We start from the raw sequence: 26,586 nt of genomic DNA, 5'->3' as shown, positions 1-26,586 counted from the left end.
TGTCACAGACTTTGACATCAGCTGACTGACGGACGGAGCGAGTCAGATTCCAGTCCTCCAGAAGAGGTTTTTCAGGACTATTCCAGCGTCTACAGAGATCTCTAACTAGGTCTCTGAAGGAGCAGATCAGCTGACAGGGACGCCTCCCTCTGATCTCCTCGTGTGCGTTGGGGGCGTTCAGTCCTCAGGGACCTCTTCCAGGAAGTGGGTCAACTGCTTGGCGAGGCAGACGAGTGTAAACACACACACACACACACACACACACACCTCATCCCCCGCGGCTGTAATTGGTAACAAGGAAAATTACACACAGGCTAATTAGCAGCGTTTTGACGCGGAGGCGGAGGCTGTGAGCGGCGGAGTGAGAGAGAGAGTCCTTAAGAGATAATTTGGTTAACAGCACAGCTACGTGCTGAAAATCAGCCGAATAAAAGCTCATCTGCGGCGACAGGAACGTCAGGACCCGACCGCCTGGATGCAGATAAACTCTGGTGAACGTGACAGTTTAAATAACCGAGCAAACATTTGCTAAGCTCCGCCTCCCGGCGGTGAGTCCAACTCATTTGCGATTAATTACTAGAAGATCGGGGTTGGAAGTGACAACCAGATCCTGCTCCGGTTCCTACCAATACCGAGGCGTTGCAAAGCCTGATGGGAAATGATGCTTACTGGAGGTCCTGGCGTCCACTGGGACAGATCCACTCTGGACGCCCAACCGGGACACCGTCCCCGGATTGCGCCCATCGTGGTGGAGGAGCTGGTTGTCGGGGGTAACCAGCTCTGATTCTTTATGTCTGTTAAACTGAACTTCCTGACAGACCATCATCCCTCCACCACCATGTCCATCAATACCAGTCCTGGATCAGGACAGTCAACTCCTTCAACTCTGGTCTGAGGCCACGTTTCCACATAGCCGGGTATTTACAAAAACATATATTTCCCCCTCTACGTTTTGAAAAATATCCTCGTTTACACGAAACCGCATAAATATGCTGTTAAGGTGCTATGAGCAGCCAAACCTGCAGGGGGAAGTGTAACGAGAAGCGTGAAGTCATGCTAGCCAATCAGAATCCTGGAAAAAACATCAACAAATGACACGTGTGAAGCCTGAATAATATGGTTCCGCGTTAAATCGACGGCGTAGCTACATACGGCGCGCGTCGCCGCGTAGCCTACGCCGTAGGCTCTGCGTTGGTGTAACGCGGAACCATAAATCAGCCTTGACTGCCAGTTACTTCCAAGATGAACGAGAGTCTTTCGTTTGGAGTGACAGAGAAGTGGAGTTACTTTTAAGTGTGACTTTAGAATATAAAACAGGTAAAATACAAGAAAATATTGACGGTGGCCAAACAAATTGTAAACACAGGTCGCACAAATGATGCTGGTGACGTTTCTGTCTCATAATGTGACGTTCTGAAGCCTAAATCTCTGTTTCCCTCCGTTTACAAGCAAACGTGAAAACCGAGTTTTTGAAAATCTCCACTTTGGCCGGAGTTTTCAGAAATGATTGTTTTTGGTGACTTTGAGCTTCGTTTTCATGTAAACAAACGGCCAAAACGCATGAAAACGCCACCGATTTTGCTACGTGTAAACGGGGCCTAAGACTCAAAGAGGAAATACATCTCTGATACTGATACTCAGCTTCAGGACCAATCACTACACAACCAAGGATTTGGCTCCACCCAGATCACAGAAACCGCTGTGGTCAAGGTTACAAATGACCTCTTTATGATGGCAGATGCTAGTTCTTCTGGAACAGGGGTCGGCAACCCAAAATGTTGAAAGAGCCATATTGGACCAAAAACACAAAAAACAAATATGTCTGGAGCCGCAAAAAATGAAAAGTCTTGTATCAGCCTTAGAATGAAGACAACACATGTTGCATGTTTCTATATTAGTTAGAACTGGGTCCTCGGCTGCAACTATAGTATTCTAATGTCTTTCCACATGACTCTTTTTGTTACGTGAATCTATGGAAGAGTATTAGGGTTAGGCAGGAGAAGAATCCAAATAATATTTTAGAGGAACATTTTTTTTTTCATTATGCACTTAGAGAAAAAAGTCGAAATGTCGAGAAAAAAGTCGAAATGTCGAGAAAAAAGTAGAAATGTTGAGAAAAAAGTCGAAATGTCAAGAAAAAAGTAAAAATGTCGAAAAAAGTCGAAATGTTGAGAAAAAAGTAAAAATGTCGAGAAAAAAGTTGAAATGTCGAGAAAAAAGTAAAAATGTCGAAAAAAGTCGAAATGTTGAGAAAAAAGTAAAAATTTCGAGAAAAAAGTTGAAATGTCGAGAAAAAAGTAGAAATGTTGAGAAAAAAGTAAAAATGTCGAAAAAAGTCGAAATGTTGAGAAAAAAGTCGAAAGGAAAAAGGAAGAAAAAAGATAAAAAAGGAAAAACAGAAGAAAATAATAAAAAAAGAGAAAAAAAAGAAAAAAAGAAGAAAAAAAGGAAAAAAAAGGTAAAATATTTTTGAAAAAGCTCCAGGGAGCCGCGGGTTGCCGACCCCTGTTCTGGACCGAACCGTGGATCACCACCTTCTCCTAAACCGGCTCCACCAGGACACTGGACATCCCGTCTGTCTGGCAGGGGATGTGTCAGCATGGGGGGTGCCAAGTCCCTTCCTGCCGCCTGTGGTGTTCCCCAGGGCTCTGTCATTGGACCCCTTTTCATTTTACATATACTCCCCCTCGGCAACGTCAGCCGGCATGCAATCCCTCTCTGTTGCTATGCTGATGACACAACCGTCTTTACAGCTCGGTCTTGTTCACCGCCATTGCCAACCTGCCTGGAGGCGATAAAGGGATGGATGAGAAACTTCACACCTCAGAAACTTTGCCAAACCCCGTCCCGTCCTCCCCCTCACCTATCTGATGCAGAGAAATGTGTCCACACCCTGGTTTCCTCAGACCGGACTACTGCGATGCATCTCTCATCGAGATTCCCGGCAAGCGTGTCCAAACCAGCGCCACCAGGATCCTGATGAACCCCCCCATCCTCAAATCCCTGCGTTGGCTCCTTGTCTCCTCCAGAACTCAATACAAGACTGCTCTACTGCTCCGGTCCATCTTCCTGAGCTCTTCCATAATGAAGATTTGATTGTTACCAAGATTTTCCAGCGTGGTCGGCCTGGTCCGTCCTGGTTCTCCTGGCGTTGCTGCCCGGCCTTGAAAGTACTCACTTTCAGCAGAGTTGAGAGCATGAGCTGCGAGCCGGAGTCGAGGGCGGCCCCCGCCGCTAATTACGGCGTGAGGGATGATGGGTAAGAGCTCATTACCGGCGGTGTGTGGCGGAACATACTGTCTCTCTCCCGGTTAATGATGTTGGATCTGCGGCGGAGAGGAGGCGGTACTCTCCGCTTCAAAGGTCCGAGTGCTCGGAGGTTAACGCGGCTCTCCACTTCCGTCTTCATCTAGGAACTGCCGCGGACTCGTTAGCGGAGTTTACGTCAATGTGTCCAACATTTAAAAAGCTAAATAAAATCTGTTCATAATCAGAGGTATGTTCTGTAACCACTACGTGAAAGTTGAACATAATGACAACCTATTTAGTTCTTTTTCTAGAAAAGATAGCGGGTGATACCACTCCCGGCCACACGGGGGCAGCATATCCGTGTGGAACATGATGAAATCCAAAGATTTCAATCTTAATTAGAGCCACAAAGTCTTTCCTAAGTGGGCGGAAACTGTTTCCTTCTGCAGACCCGGAAGATGTGCAGCTCTTCAGACGCAGAACTAAACAGTCCTGATGTTTAACGAAAGACCCAAAGACGCGTCGGCAGTTTCCCGTCCAGGTTTACAGCAAACCAGAGAAGACGCCGAGAAAGGGCAGATTTTCCACTGACGAAATTCGGCGCCGAGAATCCAGCGTTGTTGTGGTTTGAGAGGAAGCGAGTCCTGAATGGGACCCTGGACCCCCACACACTCAGAACTCAGGACAAGTAGCTACAGCTTTCATGGATGGGAGGTCTAACTATGGAAATCTAGGCTCTAGTGGTCTGTAGAGGACCTGCAGGTCTGGATCTGGACCCTAGTGGTCTGTAGAGGACCTGCAGGTCTGGATCTGGACCCTAGTGGTCTGTAGAGGACCTGCAGGTCTGGATCTGGACCCTAGTGGTCTGTAGAGGACCTGCAGGTCTGGATCTGGACCCTAGTGGTCTGTAGAGGACCTGCAGGTCTGGATCTGGACCCTAGTGGTCTGTAGAGGACCTGCAGGTCTGGATCTGGACCCTAGTGGTCTGTAGAGGACCTGCAGGTCTAGATCTGGACCCTAGTGGTCTGTAGAGGACCTGCAGGTCTAGATCTGGACCCTAGTGGTCTGTAGAGGACCTGCAGGTCTGGATCTGGACCCTAGCGGTCTGTAGAGGACCTGCAGGTCTGGATCTGGATCCTAGTGGTCTGTAGAGGACCTGCAGGAGGGGAAAAAAAGAGGAAAAAATAGGAAAAAAGGGGAAAAAAGGAAAAAAAGAGGAAAAAAAGAAGAAAAAAGAAAAAAGAGCAAAAAAAGAAGAAAAAAGAAAAAAGAGGAAAAAAAGAAGGGAAAAAAGGAAAAAAAGGAGAGAAAAAAATGGGAAAAAAGAAGAAAAAAAGAAGAAAAAAGAGGAAAAAATTGGAAAAAAGAGGAAAAAAGAGGGAAAAAAGAGGGAAAAAAAGGAAAAAAGAAGAAAAAAAGGAAAAAAATAAGAAAAAAGGGGAAAAAAAGAAGAAAAAAGGGGAAAAAAAAATAGGAAAAAAGAAGGAAAAAAAGGAAAAAAAATAGGAAAAAGAATACAGGAAAAAAAGAGGACAAAATAGGAAAAAAAAATTCCTGCAGGTCTGGATCTGGACCCTAGTGGTCTGTAGAGGACCTGCAGGTCTGGGTTCTTCAGGGAGCTTTCCTCTGGCAAAGCCCCCCCCCCACCCCTGCAGGACAGAGCTAATGACCATTATTACCCCCCCCCCACCTGAGACATGTGACCTCTGACCTCAGCCTTTGAAAGTATGCAGGTAAGTATTCACTGCAGAGAACCAGAGCGTGTGTGTGTGTGTGTGTGTGTGTGTGTGTGTGTGTGTGTGTGTGTGTGTGTGTGTGTGTGTGTGTGTGTGTGTGTGTGTGTGTGAGGGGGGTGCAGAGCTAATTAGATCAGGCGAGATGTTCACCTTCCTCCCACACACGATAAGAGACAGTTATTTAATCTTCCCGCCGTAATTACTGCTGGTGCGGCTGTGAAACGGATGCGAGGAGACGGCGGCTAAAACGGGCTTTCCTCTGGCTCCGCCGCGTCGCCTCCCATTAGCGGCGTGAAGCCCGACGCGCCCGTCTGCCGCTGCGAGCGCCGTTTTCCTGCCTCGTGAACGGAGGCCCTGTCTGCAGGACGCCTGCCGCCCCAGAAACACCGCGTCCTCGCAGGAAACGTCTCCCACGGCGCTAACCTAGTTATCACCTGTGAGCTTCTGTCAGCGGCAGCGGCGGCTCTCACGGATCATTTTAAAACAAGAAAACAACCACTGCAGGTCCTCTACAGACCACTAGGGTCCAGATCCAGACCTGCAGGTCCTCTACAGACCACTAGGGTCCAGATCCAGACCTGCAGGTCCTCTACAGACCACTAGGGTCCAGATCCAGACCTGCAGGTCCTCTACAGACCACTAGGGTCCAGATCCAGACCTGCAGGTCCTCTACAGACCACTAGGGTCCAGATCCAGACCTGCAGGTCCTCTACAGACCACTAGGGTCCAGATCCAGACCTGCGGTCCCCATGTGACCAGTTTATAGTTTTTGCTTGTTTTAAAAGTTCCAACAAGGATTTAGATGTTTGTGCTGAGCGCCAGTGAAGGTGTCACCAAGTAATGATGAGGAGTTTCCTGCTGCCTCGGCACCTCTGGATCTGTGTAGATCTAGATCAGGGGTTGGCAACCCAAAATGTTGAAAGAGCCATATTGGATCAAAAACACAAAAAACAAATATGTCTGGAGCCGCAAAAAATGAAAAGTCTTGTATAAGCCTTAGAATGAAGGAAACACATGCTGCATATTTCTATATTAGTTAGAACTGGGTCCTCGGCTGCAAATATAGCATTCTAATGTCTTTCCACATGACTCTTTTTGTTACGCGAATCTATGGAAGAGTACTAGGGTTAGGCAGGAGAAAAATCCAAATAATATTTTAGAGGAGGAAGATTTTTTTTTTTCATTATGCACTTCGAGAAAAAAGTTGGAAATGTCGAGAAAAAGTCAAAATGTCGACATTAATGTTGAAGTACAATTTATAGAAAAAGGTCGAAATGTCGAGAAAAAAGTCGAAATGTCAAAAAAAAGTAAAAATGTCGAAAAAAGTCGAAATGTCGAGAAAAAAGTCAAAATGTCGAGAAAAAAGTCAAAATGTCAAGAAAAAAGTCGAAATGTTGAGAAAAAAGTCGAAATTTCGAGAAAAAAGTCGAAATGTTGAGAAAAAAGTAAAAATTTAGAGAAAGAAAGAAAAGAAGAAAAAAAAGAAAAAAGGAAAAAAAGAAGAAAAAAAGGTCAAACATTTTTGAAAAATCTCCAGGAGCCTAGTACTAGGGCGGCGCTAAAGAGCCGCGGGTTGCCGACCCCCGACCTAGATCCTGGAGGGTCCTGGTTTAGTGATGTCTGGGACGTTTTCTTGGAGTAATTTTTGGAATTCTTGGAGTTTTGCTGCAGAGAAACCCAGACTTCTCCCGGCGGCGTCGTCGAGACCCGGCGACTAAGCTGACGAACAATTAGGTTTCTAGTTTTCTTTCCACGTGGTTTTAAAAAAGAAGGATTTGAGTCGTCAAAAGCTGATTCCACTACTGGCCATCCCGGGTCAGGACCAATCCGGCCCAAACCTACGGTGGCCGACAAGGGCCAAACGCACTGCAACGGCCTAAAGCGTCTCAGTTAAGGAAAACGACTTCAAGTACAGAAACGATTCAAATTCACAAACTCAAAACGAGGAACAAAAAGAGGAACGTGGTGCAAATGAAAAAACGTGCTGCAAAAAACAAAGACAAATGCAGCATCATCAAACGTGCTGCAAATAGAGAAACGATGCAAAGCACAAAACGATATAAAACAAGAAAACCATCTTCAAGAGAAAAACGCTTCATAACCGGTCACTACAACCGGAAGTGCTCCAAACCTGCAGGGGGCGCTCTCGGCGTAACAGCTCTATGGACAGACACACGGGATGTAGAGAGAGACCGAATAGCTGTTTCTTTATTATATTTTACACCAGACGATACAATGTACAGCGTTATGGACATTATGCTCTTATTTATTGATGTCATAATATACCTGGTGATGGTCGGAATTTTGAATATATTGCAAAACTTCATTCGTAGTAAATTCAACTAAAGGTGAAACAAATATATTATTTCCCACTACATTCAAAGTGAGATATTTCAAGCTTTTATTTGTTATAATTTTGGTGATTATGGCTCACAGTTTATGAAAACTTCAAATAAAAAGTCTCAAAAAATTAGAATATTTTATGAAATCAATAGATAATTCAATCATCAAAATTATAACAAATAAAGGTTAAACATATCTTGCTTTGCATGTAACGAGACTATGTAATGTATTAGTTTCACCTTTTATTAATATATATTTATTCAATTTAGAAGTTTTGGGGATGTCCCTTTTTTTTTGGCGCCTGCGCTGCTGAAATCGGGGCGTCCCTTATTTCTGTTTCTGAAAGGTGGCAACCCTAGCTGCCGCTGTATGTTTAAACCATGGATGTAAACCATGGATGTATTATAAAACTGGATGGGACACTAAAAATGGCCGCCCATTCATTTCAATGCATTCTGCTCAGCCAGCGCATACGCTGAAAAAATCTCTGACTTCCGGGTTTACTTCCGCATACAGCGGCCCATAGAGCATGCACAGTTGAGTCACCTCCCATGATGCTCTGGGGCCTCCCATCATGCCCCGGGGCAATGACGCAAATATTAATATAATATGTATTAATATAATATATGAATTAATGTATATTATTACATGTATAGCATTACATATATTATTAATGTATTAATATAATATAATTACATAATATATATTAATATAAACATCCGTGGAATGCACGGACACGGCCGTGACGTCACGCCCAGAAAGAGACTTTTCTTTGACTTTTCTGGCCGTTATAAAACATTTTTGACGGATATAAAGTCCATGACTTAAAAATATAGAATACAAAGATTAGTAATTGCCGGTGATTACAGCTGGAGGTTCCTGTGAACAGTTTTAGAGGCTTCTCTTTTACTATTGCGGTCTATGGGAAAAAAGCTTTCTGGGCCGCATGGGATTTTTGGTTGCAGTACCGCGGTTGGACACTGGAAAAAATCGGCGCGCCTTCTGAGTGGGAGACCCGGGGGCTGATGTAAACACTTTGTGTGTCTGTCCATTGAGCTGTTACACCGAGAGCGCCCCCTGCAGGTTTGGAGCATTTCCAGTTGTAGTGACCGGTTATGAAGCGTTTTTCTTTTGAAGATGGTTTCTTGTTTTATATCGTTTTGTGCTTTGCATCGTTTCTCTATTTGCAGCGTTTGATGATGCTGCATTTGTCTTTGTTTTTTGCAGCACGTTTTTTCATTTGCACCACGTTCCTCTTTTTGTACCTCGTTTTGAGTTTGTGAATTTGAATCGTTTCTGTACTTGAAGCCGTTTTCCTTAACTGAGACGCATTAGGCCGTTGCCGTGCGTTTGGCCCTTGTCGGCCACCATACAAACCCGCTCATCAATCGGTGCATTCTGTATATTACTGGTGGGACCCGGGAGATCCCTGCGCCTCATTGGGTGTCACGTTCACCTCCGGCCCGCCAGCAGGGGCTGCTGCTGCACCGGGTCGGTCCACTCTCTCCCCAGCTGTCAATCAAGCTCTCTCAGGCTCCGTTCCCCTCAAACTCCCTCCAGATCTCGCCGGCTTCATCTTTATTCATCATCTTTGCAAGTCAAATGGCTCGTTGGGGCTGATTAGTGTGAAATGAGTCCGTTTGTCGCCGCCCGAGGACGAGCACTGGAGCTGAAACCAGCTCATCTGAAAACCTCCTGCCTGCTATTGTTCTCAGCGTTTCAGAGAGGAACCGCCGAGGCTGGAAGAACCGAACCTGCTGATCCCAGACCAGATCCTGCTGATCCCAGACCAGATCCTGCTGATCCCAGACCAGATCCCAGACCAGATCCAGGTGCAACCAGGACACTCGCTCCGGCCTCGTTCCAGATTCCTGCAGCTTTAGTCTCCAGACCGTTGGACGAGTGTTGTTTCTGTCAGCCTGTTTCAGTTTAAGTCTAGTCTTTGGGTCAAACTATCATTTTAGTTTTAGTCACGTTCTCCTTTTAGTCGTGTCAAGTTTCAGTCGACTAAAAGTCTGAGCTTTTTAGTCTTATTTTAGTCAGAATTGTCCAGGACCATTTTGGTCTAGTTTTAGTCAAAGATTGTATTTAGCCAAACCCATTTTACAATTCAAACAAGGTTATCATATTATTATATTATTGTTACATTATAGACTCAAGAATACATTCATTCCAGATACAGAAGACTCTAAATTGAGTTTACAACATATTTATTTTTCCGCATTTCTCCCCATGTCTTTCTTTTTCGACGATACATTGGGTTTTCTTTTCCACGTCTATGTAGGAAAGTGGATCCAAAGATGGTTCTTCTTCTTCTCCAGCCCCAGAGCAGATCCCTGCGTTTCTCTATGTAACTTTGTTTTTAATTAACGTTAACTAGAGCTCTGCGTTAACGGCATCAGCCTCTAACTCTGCAGCTGCATCTTCTGGATCTGATTCCCCGCTGCAGCGACTGGGATTGAGGACTAACGTCACCCAGCAGAACTAAACCAGAGAAACTACTGAAAACATGGACACTAAACCAGAGAAACTACTGAAAACATGGACATTAAACCAGAGAAACTACTGAAAACATGGACATTAAACCAGAGAAACTACTGAAAACATGGACATTAAACCAGAGAAACTACTGAAAACATGGACATTAAACCAGAGAAACTACTGAAAACATGGACATTAAACCAGAGAAACTACTGAAAACATGGACATTAAACCAGAGAAACTACTGAAAACATGGACATTAAACCAGAGAAACTACTGAAAACATGGACATTAAACCAGAGAAACTACTGAAAACATGGACATTAAACCAGAGAAACTACTGAAAACATGGACATTAAACCAGAGAAACTACTGAAAACATGGACATTAAACCAGAGAGTTTTGATTCTGTAATCTACATTTTAGTCTCGTTTTTATTCCATTATGATTGCATAATATATTTAATCATCGTTATCGTCACATGACCTGCGTTTTCGTTGCAACTCGTCTCGTTTTCCTCAGGTGATAAAGGTTCGTTGACGACGATATTTAGTCATAATTTTCGTTGACGAAGGCAACTTTACTCTGAAACGACGGTATCGAGGCTCCATCCGTTACATCTTTGACCTCAGCAGCTTTAAATTCACAACAAATACTCCCACCGAACCTCAGAAAAGCTCTGCGTGCCGTATTTGATCAACTTCCAAGGTCAACGGGCCACAAGATCAGCATCGAGGAAACGAAGGATTTGAGAAGGTCGACTCCCTAAAGTGTTGGGCAGAAACAAGCGTTTGTTGTAATAAGAAGTTATGACAACAAACATCTGGAGCCGGCAGACTCCGACAGGGTCTGATTATTTTCCGTGTCCTACCTTGAGAAACAGGAAAGCAACAGCTCGTCAGGATCAATACGGACCCTGCTGGCCGCCTGGCCCTCGTCAGAAACTCATCCCTTCATGGGGGTCGGCCCCGTCAGGGGGGGGTTGACCTCGCCCGCCGATCAATCCAGCCCCCTCTCAGCTCCAATAATCACAAATCCAATCAATGCTCTGAATGTTAATGACTCCGGCTCGGCGGTGGAGGGATGATGGTCCGGGACCTGGACTCCCGTCAGGGACCGGAGAACCAGGACCTGACGGGGGTCCAACCTCCCACCGCTGCAGGTCGACCTGCGGCCTTAACGGGCTTTTAGAGGTTAAAATCTGGACACGATTTAAGAGATTTATAAAAAAAAAAAAAAATCAGGACGGATTTTGCTTTGTCAACGAAAATTATGACTAAATATCATCGTCAACAAACCTTTAGCAGCGGGGAATCAGATCCAGAAGATGCAGCTGCAGAGTTAGAGGCTGATGCCGTTAACGCAGAGCTCTAGTTCACGTCAATTAAAAACAAAGTTACATAGAGAAACGCGGGGATCTGCTCTGGGGCTGGAGAAGAAGAAGAAGAACCATCTTTGGATCCACTTTCCTACATAGACGTGGAAAAGAAAACGCAATGTTTCGTCGAAAAAGAAAAAGACGGGGAGAAATGTGGAAAAATAAATATGTTGTAAACTCAAATTCCTGTCAAGTCTCCTGTTTTGGTTGGGAAACTAACGTATTTTAACCCTCTTTCCCGTAAATTTCCAGTTTTATAATATTATAATGATTTTGAAACTGCAAACTGAATTGTAACTAACCTCGCGAGAACTGCCACCTGCTGTCGCCTGGGTGGAAGTTCTCGCGAGGTTAGTGGCGACAACGGGAGCAAACTCGGAACTGGGACCGCAGGCCAGCACGCAGCTCCAGAAGCTCCGGCCTGCAAACATGCACAACAGAGAAAAAAGGGGGGCCAGCACAAGAAACTACAGGAGCGATGGACAAAAATTATAGCTATTTAAAATAAATAAAAAGTGGAAATGGAGAAGAGAGGAAGGGAAGAGGAGAGGAGAGGAAGGGTGAGAGGCACCGCCCAGTGGATCATGTCGGTGCCCCCCTGCAGCATAAGCCTATAGCAGCATATCTACCACAAAGCTATATTTGAGACTAACTATTATAGTCTTGTTCTTAGCTGCAACTATGACTACTGACTCTAACACACTAGAGTTTACACTACCTCGAGATTTACCAACACCAGCTAGAGGTTTACTAAACACTAACTATAGGCTTTACTAAACAGAAAGGTTTTAAGTTTAGTTTTAAAGGTGGAGGTGGTGTCAGCCTCCTTAACCCAGATTGGAAGTTGGTTCCATAGTAACGGTGCCTGATAGCAGAACGCCCGTCCTCCAAATCTACATTTGGATACTCTAGGAACTACGAGTAAACCTGCACTCCGAGAATGGAGAGCTCTGCCAGGAACATAAGGCACTATCAGGTCTTGCAAATAATGCGGAGCTAAGCCATTTTTGGCTTTATATGCAAGTAATAAAATTTTAAATTGGATTCTGAATTTTACAGGTAGCCAATGGAGCTAACTTGACAGGTATGCTCAAATTAGTCTTCTGTATCTGGCATGAATGTATTCTTGAGTCTATAAGGTAACAATAATATAATAATAAGATAACCTTGTTTGAATTGTAAAATGGGTTTGGCTAAATACAATCTTTGACTGAAACTAGACTAAAATGGTCCTGGACAATTCTGACTAAAATCACAATTCATCCATCACCAGCCTTCCACCCTTCCATCCATCCATTCATCAATCCGTACATCCATCTAAAGTTGCTTCGGTCAACGAAAATGATGACTAAATATCGTCGTCAACGAACCTTTATCACCTGAGTAAAACAAGACGAGACGCAACGAACATGCTGGTCATGTGACGATAACGATAATTAAATATATAATGCAATATCGTAGAGGAATAAAACCAAGACTAAAATATACCTGGACAATTCTGACTAAAATAAGATTAAAATGCTCAGACTTTTAGTCGACTGAAACTTGACACGACTAAAAGAAGAATGAACGTGACTAAAACTAATAAAAACTAAAATGATAGCTTGACCCAAAGACTAGACTAAAACTAAAACTAAAACAGGCTGACAGAAACAAAGGAGTTTGGATCGTCTCCTGGTCTCCTTAGCAGACCAGCACACATGACGGGGGGCGGCGTTTATCTGGACTTGGAGCTACATAAATAAAAAGCTCAGCTACCGACTTGAAGCACTAAGGGGGGGTACTTGGGACTGCCCACCCCGTTATTAGTCTTGTTAAACACAGTTTCCTCTGCAGTTGGTTCAGTCAGAGACTCAGAGGTCTGGATCTGATTCCAGGGGGAAGCCGATGACCTCCGACCCCCCCGCATGAGTCAAGGACACGCATGGCCGGCCCCTCCAACCCCCCCAGGGTCACTGGGACACGATCTCATTAAAGGCGGCTTGATCCGCAACTGCAATGCAGACATTAAAGAGCAGTATTTTTCAATTAGCGCTGACAAATTCAATCAAAGCTCCATAGATTAGATGAAATGAGGCTCGGCTCATTTACAAGGCCTTTAATTGCACCTCCATTAGACAAATAGTGCAGCGCTCTCCGTCTCATTATCAATCATGGGGGGCATCAATAGTAAAAGGTTGGAAGGCGGCGAGGGGGGGCAGCGGGTGTGTGAGCGCCGGGGCCGTGCACGGGGGGCGTGCACGTGCAGCGCTGCCACCAGCAGCTAATAAATTCCCTCTTTCCTACTTATAAATTATCCAGTTTAATTAACAGCATGGATTATGATTGGACTGTGATTTAATTAAACCTTTCCTGCATGCAGGCCGGCGCCGCCGCCGCCATCCATTACAGGGTTTAGTGGGGGGGGTTGGGAGGGGGGGGGTCTAAATGGAGCTCACTAACCGGCCGTTACCTGTGAGCCGTCAGGACCGGCGGCTGCAGGACAGATACATCCATGGAGGATGTTGGAGATGTTGGAGGGGCGTCGCCGCGGCAACACCGCCCCCACCCCACATGATCCAACCTGGGGGGAAACCTGAACCCAGAACTGAACTGTGAAGAACCCAGACCTGGTCTGCTGCACCGAGGAACCCAGAGGAACTCAGAGGAACCCAGAGGAACCCGAGGGAACCCAGAGGAACCCAAAGGAACCCAGAGGAACTCAGAGGAACCCAGAGGAACCCAAAGGAACCCAGAGGAACTCAAAGGAACCCAGAGGAACCCAAAGGAACTCAGAGGAACCCAGAGGAACCCAAAGGAACCCAGAGGAACCCAAATGAACTCAGAGGAACCCAGAGGAACCCAAAGGAACCCAGAGGAACTCAGAGGAACCGAGAGGAACCCAAAGGAACCCTGACTCAGTCTGCTCTGCTGCACCGAGGAACCCAGAGGAACCCAGACCTGGCCTGAGGAACCACCAGGACAACATTTTCAGATTCCTGCAGGATTATTGACCAGAAAAGTAAAAGCAGGTCCTCATGACCGGAGGAGGAAGTGGAGACGAACACGTCGGAAGTTGAACCTTCAAGAGTCCAGAAATCCACACACCTGGATGTCCTCACACACACCTGGATGTCCTCACACACACCTGGATGTCCTCACACACACACACCTGGATGTCCTCACACACACACACCTGGATGTCCTCACACACACACACCTGGATGTCCTCACACACACACACCTGGATGTCCTCACACACACCTGGATGTCCTCACACACACCTGGATGTCCTCACACACACCTGGAGGTCCACACACACACACACACACCTGGAGGTCCACACACACACACACACACACACACACACACACACACACACACACACACCTGGAGGTCCTCACACACACACACACACACACCTGGAGGTCCTCACACACACACACACACACACACACACACACACACACCTGGAGGTCCTAACACACACACACACACACACACACACACACACACACACACACACACACACACACACACACACACCTGGAGGTCCTAACACACACACACACACACACACACACACACACACACCTGGAGGTCCTCACACACACACACACACACACACACACACACACACACACACACACACACACACACACCTGGAGGTCCTCACACACACACACACACACACACACACACACACACACACACACACACCTGGAGGTCCTCACACACACACACACCTGGAGGTCCTCACACACACACACACACACACACACACCTGGAGGTCCTCACACACACACACACACACCTGGAGGTCCACACACACACACACACACCTGGAGGTCCACACACACACACACACACACACACACACACACACACACACACACACACACACACACACACCTGGAGGTCCTCACACACACACACACACACACACACACACACACACACCTGGAGGTCCTCACACACACACACACACACACACCTGGAGGTCCACACACACACACACACACACACACACACACACACACACACACACACACACACACACACACACACACACACACACACACACACCTGGAGGTCCACACACACACACACACACACACACACACACACACATGGAGGTCCTCACACACACACACACGCACACACACACACACACACACACATGGAGGTCCTCACACACACACACACACACACACACACACACACATGGAGGTCCTCACACACACACACACACACACACACACACACACACACACACACACACACACACACACATGGAGGTCCTCACACACACACACACACACACACACACACACACACACACACACACACACACACACACACACACACACACCTGGAGGTCCTCACACACACACACACACACACACACACACACACACACCTGGAGGTCCTCACACACACACACACACACACACACCTGGAGGTCCTCACACACACACACACACACACACACACACACACACACACACACACACACACACACACACCTGGAGGTCCACACACACACACACACACACACACACACACACACACACACACACACACACACACACACACACACACACACACACACACACACATCGGTACCGATAAGTAGTATCAGTATTGTATCGGTATCGATAAATTCCTAATGCTAAACATCCCTAGTCTCTACCTTTAGATGATGCAGTTTGCCCCGCCGCCACTAGGGGGCTCCCTGAACTTCGCAGCTCATCTCTGTGTTTATTTACCTGCAAATGTCTCAAATCTGAAGCTGTTTTGATGCAAATATGCAAGATTCCTTTGCGATCCGGGTTCTATCGGGTTCTGCTCAGCTCAGCTCCCACTGAAAAAAATATATCTAAGCGCATGTAAATATAACATATTTAAATCTGTGATATTAAAAATTAAAAATGAAGTTTGTTGCTTTACATGAAAACATCTAGTTTTGAACTTAATCAGCATTTGTTCAAAAAACAAGACATTGTGCATTTTTTCCTTAACAAGCAGTATTTATGTGAATCCCAGGCAATCTTTTCATTTACACACAAACAACAAGCAATGATCTTGTTGTATTTACTTTTCCTTTAACAACTTTAATCTATTGGGCAGATTGACCAACGTTTAGATGAAACATGCTTTATTTGTTTCAGTAGAACTCCACAGTAAAAAAAATATCTTTCTTGATCTACTTTAAAAAAAATTAAGGCGACTTTTTTGCATGAGATTTTTATGTAGATCAAGAAAGACTAGTCTTTGTATAAACTACTTAATTTTTAGTATGTACAAAATTAATTTGCAAGTAAAGTCAACTTAATTTTGATAAATAAAGTAAACTTAACACAATTAAAGGGGACCTATTATAAAAAACATGTTTTTTCTTGCTTTAACATATATAAAGTGGTCTCCCCTCAGCCTGCCAACTCAGAGAAGGAGGAAACAACCAAATTCTGCAGTGTCTGTACAGCTGCCCGGATGAGCCGTCCAGTGTGATGTGGATCTACGAGCCAATAAGATTCTGCTCCCGTCGTTACGTAACAACGGGAGTGATTTACATAGTTTGGCCTCCGATGCGTGAAACCACGCCCACAACTAAACACCGCGTAACTGCATTCGAGCGTCCGACTATCGCGTCGCACTGCGTGACATTGGACGCTCTCTGTCCACACTGAAACCGTTAATATGCAGTTCTGTTATTAATTGTTGTTCAACTCTAACAGCTAACTACCCTCCCTCAATGGTTCAACAGTAGATAGAGTACATTAACAGAAGCTAACTCAGCATAATGCTCAGCATCCTGACAAAACACACAAAAATAACGGTCAGAAACTTCCAGCTCTCTGTCCATCTCCCTCCAGCAGCTGCCACGTTATTGAGGTTTTTGTAGTGAAATGAGGAGGAATCATAGAGATAACTTCTCATTTCAACTAACTGGATCAGCTGTTCCTCATCCATGACTGTTTCCTACAGCGTTTTCAACCGGCTTTCAACGCGAGCGAAAGGAGGAAAAAAGAAGCAGGGCGTCCGACAAATGTTCAGCTCAAAATGCTGCGCTGCATCGCTGCGGCCAGTTAGGACAGTCCAATAGAAAATAAAGCAATGGAATTGCGCCGCGCTGCGTCGTGCCGCGTCGCTCTGCGTCGCGCTGCGCAGTGCTGCGTCGCTGCAGCCAGTTAGGACAGTCCATAGAAAATAAAGCAATGGAATTAATGTTGTCGCTGACGCTCACATCGCATGCAGTTAGGACACGGTGTAATAATACATCTGCCGGCCGGAGCTTCCGCCATTTTTCCGTTGCGGTGTATCGCGTCATTCAGGCAGCCAATCAGCACACAGCCTCATTATCATAGCCCCGCCCACTCAGAATCCCTCATAGATAATGAGGTTAGAGAATGGGAAGATAAAGACATGGCTCAGAGGCTGAATTTCTAATTTATTAAGAAAAAACAATAAAAAGCTTGTTTTTAAGACATTCAAGGCCTGTTTAAAATAGGTATTAGATGCCATAATAGGTCCCCTTTAAGTTGACAAATTAAGTAGTTTATACAAAGACTAGTCTTTCTTGATCTACATAATAATCTCCTGCAAAAAGTTGATATTTTTAAGTAGATCAAGCAGAATATTTGTATGAGTGCAGAGTTCCCGGCTCTCAGAGAGGACCGTGACCCCTCCACCCCTCCACCCCCCAGACACCGTCACCCCGGCTCCTCCAATAAGCGGCCGGGGGAGGCGGCAGCGCAGTTAAACCGAGGGGAGCGCAATTTAAACCTCAATCAGCTGCGGAGCCGCGGAGCACCCAGACCCCCCCACGTACTGACAGCACACTCCCGCACCGGCTCCGACCTTCTCTGCCGGGGCTGATCTGCGGACTCCACCGCCCCCCCGGACCCCGGACCCCCACACCCCCACCGATGGACCGCTGGTCCGCCGGGGCCCTCGGAAGCTCCGGTTCCCCCAGAGAGGCGGCGGCCCCCGCGGGCCCCCTCCGTCCTTCATGGTGATGCAGCGGCCGCTCGGAAGCGCCCCCCCCTTCAGCATCGACGCCCTGATCGGGGGGCCCCCGCAGCCCGGCCCGGGGCCCCTGGTGCCCCCCTGGTACCCCATGTTCGTGCCGTACCGCTCCGTGGTGCTGCCGCCGCCGCCGCCGCTGCAGCAGCTGCCGGCGGGGCCCCCGGGGCCCCTGCAGGGCGGCTTCTGCTCCGGCCTGGCCCAGGGGGGGCTGGCGCTCATGGCCGCGCTGCCCGGAGGATTCTCGCCGCCCCGGCAGCACCAGGACCCGGCCAGGAAGTTCGGCGCCGCGGCGCTGCACGCCGAGGACGGGAAGGGCTTCTCGGGGAGGGAGTCGGGGCTGCAGCCCCCCCTGCAGCCCCCCCACGACACGGACACGGCGCTGCAGGCCAACGCAGGTAGGAAGCTCCGGGACGGGGGGCCGGGGATGGAGCTAAGGTGGCCGGGAATCAGGCGCCGGAGCCCGGGGAGAGGCGGCGGCGGAGCCCGGGGCTCCGGAGGAGAAAACACAGATCCTGCTCTTCCTAGTTTTATTTAATCTATATTAAATATAAAAACTATTAATTCAGTTTGAGCTAGTTTATAAGTTGAGAAGCACATTAAAGAGAAGATATTATTTATAAAAACAGTTAAGTCTCAGGCAATAATTTAGAATAAAAGAAAGGAAACCTTACAGAATTATCCAGGGAAACACACGCTCTCACACACACGGTAATGCAGGTAATTCCGTTTGTTTATAGGCACTAAAAAAAAGAAACAATTACACGCATTCTCCTCATCAAAAATCAAATCATGCATAAAACTATCAAATTCAAATAAACATGAAAAACACTCAAGTTTAAGTTCAGACTAAAGACTGCGCCGTGGATTTGTTTTCCGTTCACGCGCTAAAAGAGGCCTCGATCTAAACACACGCGCGCAATATAGAAAGAAACCAATTAAAAATTACATTTATGTTTTACAAAAAAAAGAAAAAAATCTAACTCGAATTCTTGAATAAAAATAAAACGTTTTATTTGTTGAAGTTTGTGTTTAAAGGAAAATATTGATCGGAGAAAAACAACCTCTTCTTCCAAAACCTCCGCGATTCAGCTTCCGACACACACACAGACACACACAGACACACAGACACACACACACACACACACACACACACACACACACACACACACACACACACACACACACACACACACACACACACACACACACACACACACACACACACACACACACACACACACACACACACACACACACGGGGAAAGGCCGCGCGGAGCGGCCCCTTCGTGCGTAATTACGCGTGAAAACAAAAAGGTCCCCGCGGAGCGCGTTGATCCTCTGATCCAAACACGGACCTGGTCACGGAAACACGCACTGCTGGAGTGTGTGTGTGTGTGGGGGGGGGGGCGGGGGGGATAAAACCCTCCGTGATTTATCCACGGACGCAACACCTTTTGCGGTTTTCTGTCTAATTTCAAACCTGCGTGGATCATTTTTATTCTTTCAACATTAATTCTATTTCAATAAATAATTATATATATATGTTTTTATTTTAAATCAGAGTTTCTTAAATTTACATTTCTGAATGAAAAACTGAAGATTAAAAAAAATCTGCCATTTTTGTGTTAAAAGAAAAAAAAACAGTTTAAATGACAAAGAGAAATAAAAACTAAGGAGATAAATATGAAGAGGAGGAAATAATCAGAGAGGAGCAGTTCAGGTTCAAGATTATTGCTGTTATCTGAGAGCTTTTACCTAAAAACAGCCAGTTTTTGAGGCCTGTGTTAAAAAGCAACATTTATTTCTGAGGCCTGTGTTAAAAACCAACATTTATTTCCTAATCTGAGTCTCTTGTAGAAATTACAAGCTTAGAAATATTTTTGTTTCCTGATCATTTTTGATTTGGGGAAAGAAAAAAAGAAAGATTTCACTTGGGAATCTTGGTTATTAGATTAGATTAGATTAGATTCAACTTTATTGTCATTGCACATGTAAAAAGTAGAGGGCAACCAGAAGTGCTTATGCAGGGAAATAAACACGATGCACAGTATATATACACACACACATATATATATGTACATAGTGCAGATCAATAAATAACTATTATTATAAGGTGCAGGTCAGACATGAATGAATGACAATATATATTATGAACAGATATGATTTACACAGATTTTGAATTACAGTATATATATGGGTGATTGCAGCATTCACATGAGTATGGAAGTATTTACAGGTAGTTGGTAAAAAGTCCAGTGCAATTATATCACGAACTGAACTTTATTGAACTGAGTAACTGTAATCTGACGTGTCCCCCCCTCTTTGTTTCAGTCCGGGCCCTGAGAGACGACCACGCCGAGGCCGACGGCTCCCGCCGGGACGACGCCTTCCTGGACAGCGACCTGGACTACAGCTCCGACGACAACCTGCCCCCCGGGGGCCAGAAGGAGGACGGCGACGGCGGCGGGGGGCCGGGCGGGGGCCCCGGGGACGGCGGGCCCGCGCCCGGCCCGGCCGGCGGCGGCTCCGGCTCGGGCGGGGGGAAGAACCGGCGGCGGCGGACGGCCTTCACCAGCGAGCAGCTGCTGGAGCTGGAGAAGGAGTTCCACTGCAAGAAGTACCTGTCGCTGACGGAGCGCTCGCAGATCGCACACGCGCTCAAGCTCAGCGAGGTGCAGGTCAAGATCTGGTTCCAGAACCGCCGCGCCAAGTGGAAGCGGGTCAAGGCCGGGAACGTGAGCAGCAAGTCCGGGGAGCCCAACCGGAACCCCAAGATCGTGGTGCCCATCCCGGTGCACGTGAGCCGCTTCGCCATCCGGAGCCAGCACCAGCAGATGGAGCAGAACCGGCCGTAGCCCCGGACCCGGGGCAGAGCCGGCCCGGCTCCCGGAACTCCTGGCTCGGACTTTCTCAAGAACTGAAACCAGACAGGTGGACCAAACCCGCGTTTATCTGGTTTGGGATGTAAAAGCCCAGAACTTTTTTCAACTCTGACGGACTTTTGATCAAGTGAAGAAAAAAACAAAAGGGACTTTTATCTGTGAATGACTGAAGATCAGATGTGTGAATTTAATTTATCTGACTGTGATCAGGTTGGTCGGGTCTCAACGGTCCACTTCAGGATCCGGGTTAAGAGAAACCTGCAGAGCAGGACGTTAGCGGCTCCCCGAAGGGTCAAAGGTCGGAGGTCAGACCTGCAGACGAGCCGTCGGGGAAACTCCGTTTTATACTCGTGTCAAAACTAAAAACTCACAGTTTTTAGGAGGAAAGCTCAGAAATTGTGACCTAATAAATAAATATTCAGAATTTCTGAACGTATACATTTGAGAGAAAACTCACACTTGGCATTTATAGACTTCAAATTTTGCAAAATCTGAAATAAATGAAAAAAATTGGCAAGAGAAAATTAAGAATTCTTGAATTCAGACGTCATTAAAAAAAAACCCATCAACATCCAGCGTTGGATATCACTTCAGCTTGAATGGAGACGCTTCTTTTATTCCTCTAAATTGCTGATATTGAGCTCAGACTTGTATCTGCGGGGGTTTGGCCCCGGGAGCTTCTGCAGACGGAGCGTTTTCAGAACCAGTCGCGGTTCCAGGTCCGTCGGACGGATCAGCAACATCCCAGATGTTTCAGCTGCAGCTTTAAGCTCTTCATCATTTATAACTGTACTTTAAGTTATTTATAAAACCTCAAAATTATCAACTAAAGTCACATCTTGTGAATAAAATGATCAAAATTACAACAATGATGGAACGAGCACCGGCGTGGCGAACGTTTAACGAGCCGCCGTCGTCCGTAATCAGCTGACGGGTCACTTCATCATCTTTTTCCCTTTTCCATAATTCACACGACGCTACGAGACGTTTCTGTCGAGCTTTTGGAACCAGAGGACATTTTAATATCTACGAATAAGGAGAATATATCTGCAGCCTCTTATTTTACGTTTTTCCTCAGATAAGAAATGAGATTCCAACAGCTGGAGAACATCTAAACACCAACTAATCATAATCATTTCATTTTCTTTTACTTTATTTTACCCCATTTGTGTTTTTATTTATTTAGGTTTTGATTCATTTTGTTATTTTTTTTCTAATAAAAGAATGAGTTGATATTTATAACGACTAACGGCGAGACGTCGTCTCCACATTAATGGATGAATCTCTGAAACATTTGAGCAGCTTCCTCCTGTTTCCAGACTCAGGAAACGCCTGAGTCTCACATGCGTCTCACCTGCGTCTCACCTGTATCTCACCTGCGTCTCACCTGCGTCTCACCTGCGTCTCACCTGCGTCTCACCTGCGTCTCACCTGCGTCCCTCCCTCGCTGTGGTTTTGGGAAACGCGTTTCCGGTCCGCCCCTCCGTCCTGCAGGGGAGAGGAGGACGGAGACACGTGTAAATATAAACTCTTAAGTTATTTCTGGACAGATGTGCAGCAGCGGTGGAGTCACTTTTGAATTAAAGGTGGAAATGTTTCCTGTTTCCTGCTGCTTCCTCCTGAACACACACCAGCCTCAACGCCGGGCTGCTCATGTTGTCACTGTCTGGCAGAATTAAAGCCCAGATGTTTTAGCTTTTATTTTGAAGGCCTCACATCTTGAAATCTGAATATATATTAAAAACAAAAAACAAAAAAAAAACACTACTGTTTCCAAATATTCACCTGAAATTAATCTTTTTTTTTATTGAAGAGCATCATTTAATTTAATTAATTTCTCACACACAGAACACAAAAACCCACCAGATTTTCAAAAATATACTGCTACAAACATTAATGAATTTAAATTTGGAGTACATGAAGTACTTGAAATCTTTGCTAACTTCATTTCCCAAATTATAAAAAAAAAGCTTTAAAAAAATGGTTCGAGAAGAAAAAACGTGTTTTGTACAGGATCTATTTTGTTGCATTTGAGGGTTTTTATTTTGCTTTTTTTAAGAGCTTATTCCTTCTTAAATTGAAACTCTGCAGACATCTTTGTCTCGTTAAATCACCGATTAATCTGACAAAATAAGGTTTTAAAATATAGAAACCTCAGAACTAAAGAAAATAACATTTTAAAAAAAGGTTTTAAACTAAAAGGGGAAAAAAGAAGATGCATCTGATTTTCCTCTTGAAGTAAATTAACTCCAACACACCTGACGGCTGGTGTTGGTGTAGAACCACCTGGAACCAGAACCACCTGGAACCACCTGGAACCAGAACCACTACGGCTGCGTCCGCAATTTCACACTTCCACCCTAATGAGTTTGCAAAAACAGTATGTGAGATTTTTTAGTGCGTCCGGAACATTAGTACGTACTCAATAGTATGTATTATCCATACTCATTCTGGAGAAATGTATTAGTGTGGATTGATGACACTAGCTAAGCAGAAACTTCCAACAATGCAATGCAACGGTGTTTGGTTGCTAAGTGATACGTAAATGTCATAAGTATAATATTAAGTATAATAATATTATTATATAATAATATAAAGTCATCTTGTTTGGGCCAGGATAAACGGGAAAGAGCGGAGCGGAGCTGCTACTGCTGCTGTGACAGGAGTGGTTACCATGGTAACAACTCCCCCTCGCAGCAAGTGCCGTGTGGCTCTGAGTACTACGTCCCAATTAATGCATAATACTGATATTTACTCAAAAGTGTGCCGAACTAAAGTATACTTTTTAGTATATACTGTTTAGTATCGACAGAAACCCGCACCTACCTGGACCCCGTTCCACGCATGAGCATGTCGTCAATTTTAGGCCAATTTACATTCTTCAAGCTAGAATATATTTTTAAAAAGTGCAAACATTTTGACCAGTTGATAAATTAAATCAATTATTGTATTTATCTGAAAGAAACACCAGTTAAGACTGAGTTTGAGTTTTAGCTGCAAAATCTAGACAAATTGTATGTAGCTAGCGTCATTTGGAGCTCATTAAATATGCCCAAAAGTCCTGGAGAGCCAATCAAATCAGAGGGAATCACTTTGCTCACTGCTCTGATTGGTCGTTCTATCTTTCTAGTTCTGGCTCTGATCTATCAGGATATTCTGGCTTCAGTTGAACAAAAGAGAAAAACATTCAAATACACAGGTGATTATAAATTTTAAAGGACATTCCACCATTTATTTCTGAAGCAAAACAGATGCATTGTGGGAACTGTAGGCCACAGCCGTTAGTTTAAACCCGGGTTCAGCAACCCGCGGCTCTAGAGCTGCATGCGGCTCTTTAGCGCCACCCTAGTGGCTCCTGGAGCTTTTTCAAAAATGTTTGACCTTTTTTTTCCTTTTTTTTCAATTTTTCTCTTCCTTTTTCCTTTCCTTTTTAATCTCGACATTTCGACTTTTTCTCGATATTTCGACTTTTTTCTCAACTTTTTTCTCAATATTTCGACTTTTTTCTCGACATTTCGACTTTTTTCTCGAAGTGCATAATGAAAAAAAAATCTCCCCCAGTTATAACTAATATAGAAACATGCAGCATGTGTTTCCTTCATTCTAAGGCTGATACAAGACTTTTCATTTTTTTGCGGCTCCAGACATATTTGTTTTTTGTGTTTTTGGTCCAATATGGCTCTTTCAACATTTTGGGTTCCGACCCCTGCTTTAAACCAATAACACATAAAACCCGTCCACCACAGGCCACAATTAATGTATTTTAGATTCAATTTTCTATTTTAAAATTGTATATTTTGATTTGCCATCAACACAGTTTTATTTATGTGGCTTAACTATTTAAAGAAGATCAATTCTCAGCTCAGTTGTGATCTTTTCAGTGGTTTCTAACGTAAACACGATTGGGTTTCTCTTCAGACATCGTCAGGCTTCATCTCCTCAGATGTTCAGATTTATGTTGATGTAAAGAGTTGATCCCCCCCAACCCCCAAGAGGAGCAGGGGGGGGTCAGATCCGGACCAGGACGGGGGTCTGCATGTGCTCAGGGACGCTGTAATGAATTTTATTGTAAGTGTAATCAAACAAGGTCGTTGCGGTCGGCTGATAAATGAGACACAGGGGGGCCGTCCCCCCAAACAAGCAGCTGAACTCCACTGAGATCAAGCGGCTTAAACAACCAAGCTTCAGCGCAGTGGCGTCAATTCAGTGGAAGCTAAGGTATGGCAAGGTTACAAGTCACAGAATTTAACTAGAGTATCAATCAACACGTCCAGCAAATACTCATCACAGAAGTCTCGCTCACTGCAAAAACTCAAAATCTTACCAGGAATATTTGTCTTATTTCTAGTTAAAATGTCTAATTTTTAGTCAAAAAATCTCATTACACTTAAAACAAGAGTCATCACCAGAAAAATAACTTGTTATTTGACCATTTTCACCTGTTTCAAGTAAATTTTCACTTGAAATAAGTAGAAAAATCTGCCCGTGGGACAAGATTTATCTTCTCATTACAAGCAAAAAAATCTTGTTCCACTGGCAGATTTTTTCACTTATTTTAAGTGAACATTTACTTGAAACAGGTGAAAATGGTTGTTTTTGAGTCTTGTCTTAAATGTAATGAGATTTTTTTTTACTAAAAATTAGACATTTTAACTAGAAATAAGACAAATATTCTTAAGATTTTGAGTTTTTGCAGTGTATAATAACTAGTGAAATCGATCATGTTGTTCTGATTTGCATTTGTAGTTATTCTACATGTATTAAGTAATAGAATAATCAATACAAATAGACACAGAGTAATTCCATAAATGTATTTAAAAAATACATTTATACCTGAATCTTGGACGAGTGGAGTTGGAGGTGTGGATCCTACGGTTGCCGAGACCCGCCATTGCTGAAAATAAAAGAAAACGCAGCAAATAAAAACAAACCCCGCTGCAAATAAAATAAACGCCGCAAATAAAAAAGCCACAACGGAAGTGAATTACCGGGGACTATTTTTGCTGATGCACTGGTGTTTTTTACGTGAGAGGAGAAGAAGAAGACGAAGAGGACGTAAGTGAAAAGGAAGAAATAATAAGAGCGAGGAATAAGAAGAACAACGAACGAGAAAATAAGTGAAAAGGTTAGTGTTCAACGTCGCTACGTGTAATTTTTAATGTGTTTGGCACTGGTGCATTACCAAAAATAGTCCCCAGTAATTCACTTCCGTTGTGGCTTTTTTATTCTATTTGCAGCGGGCTTTATTTTATTTGCAAGAGGGTTTCTTTATATTTTCGGCGTTTATTTTATTTGCTAAGCGTTTATTTTATTTGCAGCGGCGTTTGTTTCTGATTGCAGCGTTACTTTTATTTTGAGCAATGGGGGGTCTCGGCCACCGTAGGATCCTCCCCCCACACAGACAGACGGAGGTAGAGTTGAGAATCATCTGCATAGCAGTGATATGAGAAGCCGTGTGGTTGGGTGCATTTACATGGGAAGTTTAATTCAAAATTAAAATGAAATCCGA

General features: G+C 44.8%; 1 protein-coding gene across 1 annotated transcript; it reads left to right on the top strand.

The window, feature by feature from the left end:
- Positions 1–17,985: 17,985 nt before the first annotated feature.
- Positions 17,986–22,708, top strand: gbx2 (gastrulation brain homeobox 2). The gene is made up of 2 exons (XM_061716017.1): positions 17,986–18,590; positions 20,527–22,708. Exons 1-2 carry the CDS (start codon positions 18,179–18,181, stop codon positions 21,048–21,050), a joined length of 936 nt encoding a protein of 311 aa, XP_061572001.1. The 5' UTR covers positions 17,986–18,178; the 3' UTR covers positions 21,051–22,708.
- The last annotated feature ends 3,878 nt before the right edge of the window (positions 22,709–26,586 follow it).

The sequence above is a fragment of the Cololabis saira genome, chromosome 24, assembly GCF_033807715.1.
Source record: "Cololabis saira isolate AMF1-May2022 chromosome 24, fColSai1.1, whole genome shotgun sequence".
In the NCBI taxonomy this organism is placed as follows: Eukaryota; Metazoa; Chordata; class Actinopteri; order Beloniformes; family Belonidae; genus Cololabis; species Cololabis saira.
The sequence above is the reverse complement of the archived record's forward strand: the minus strand, read 5'-3'. Positions and strand labels throughout refer to the sequence as shown.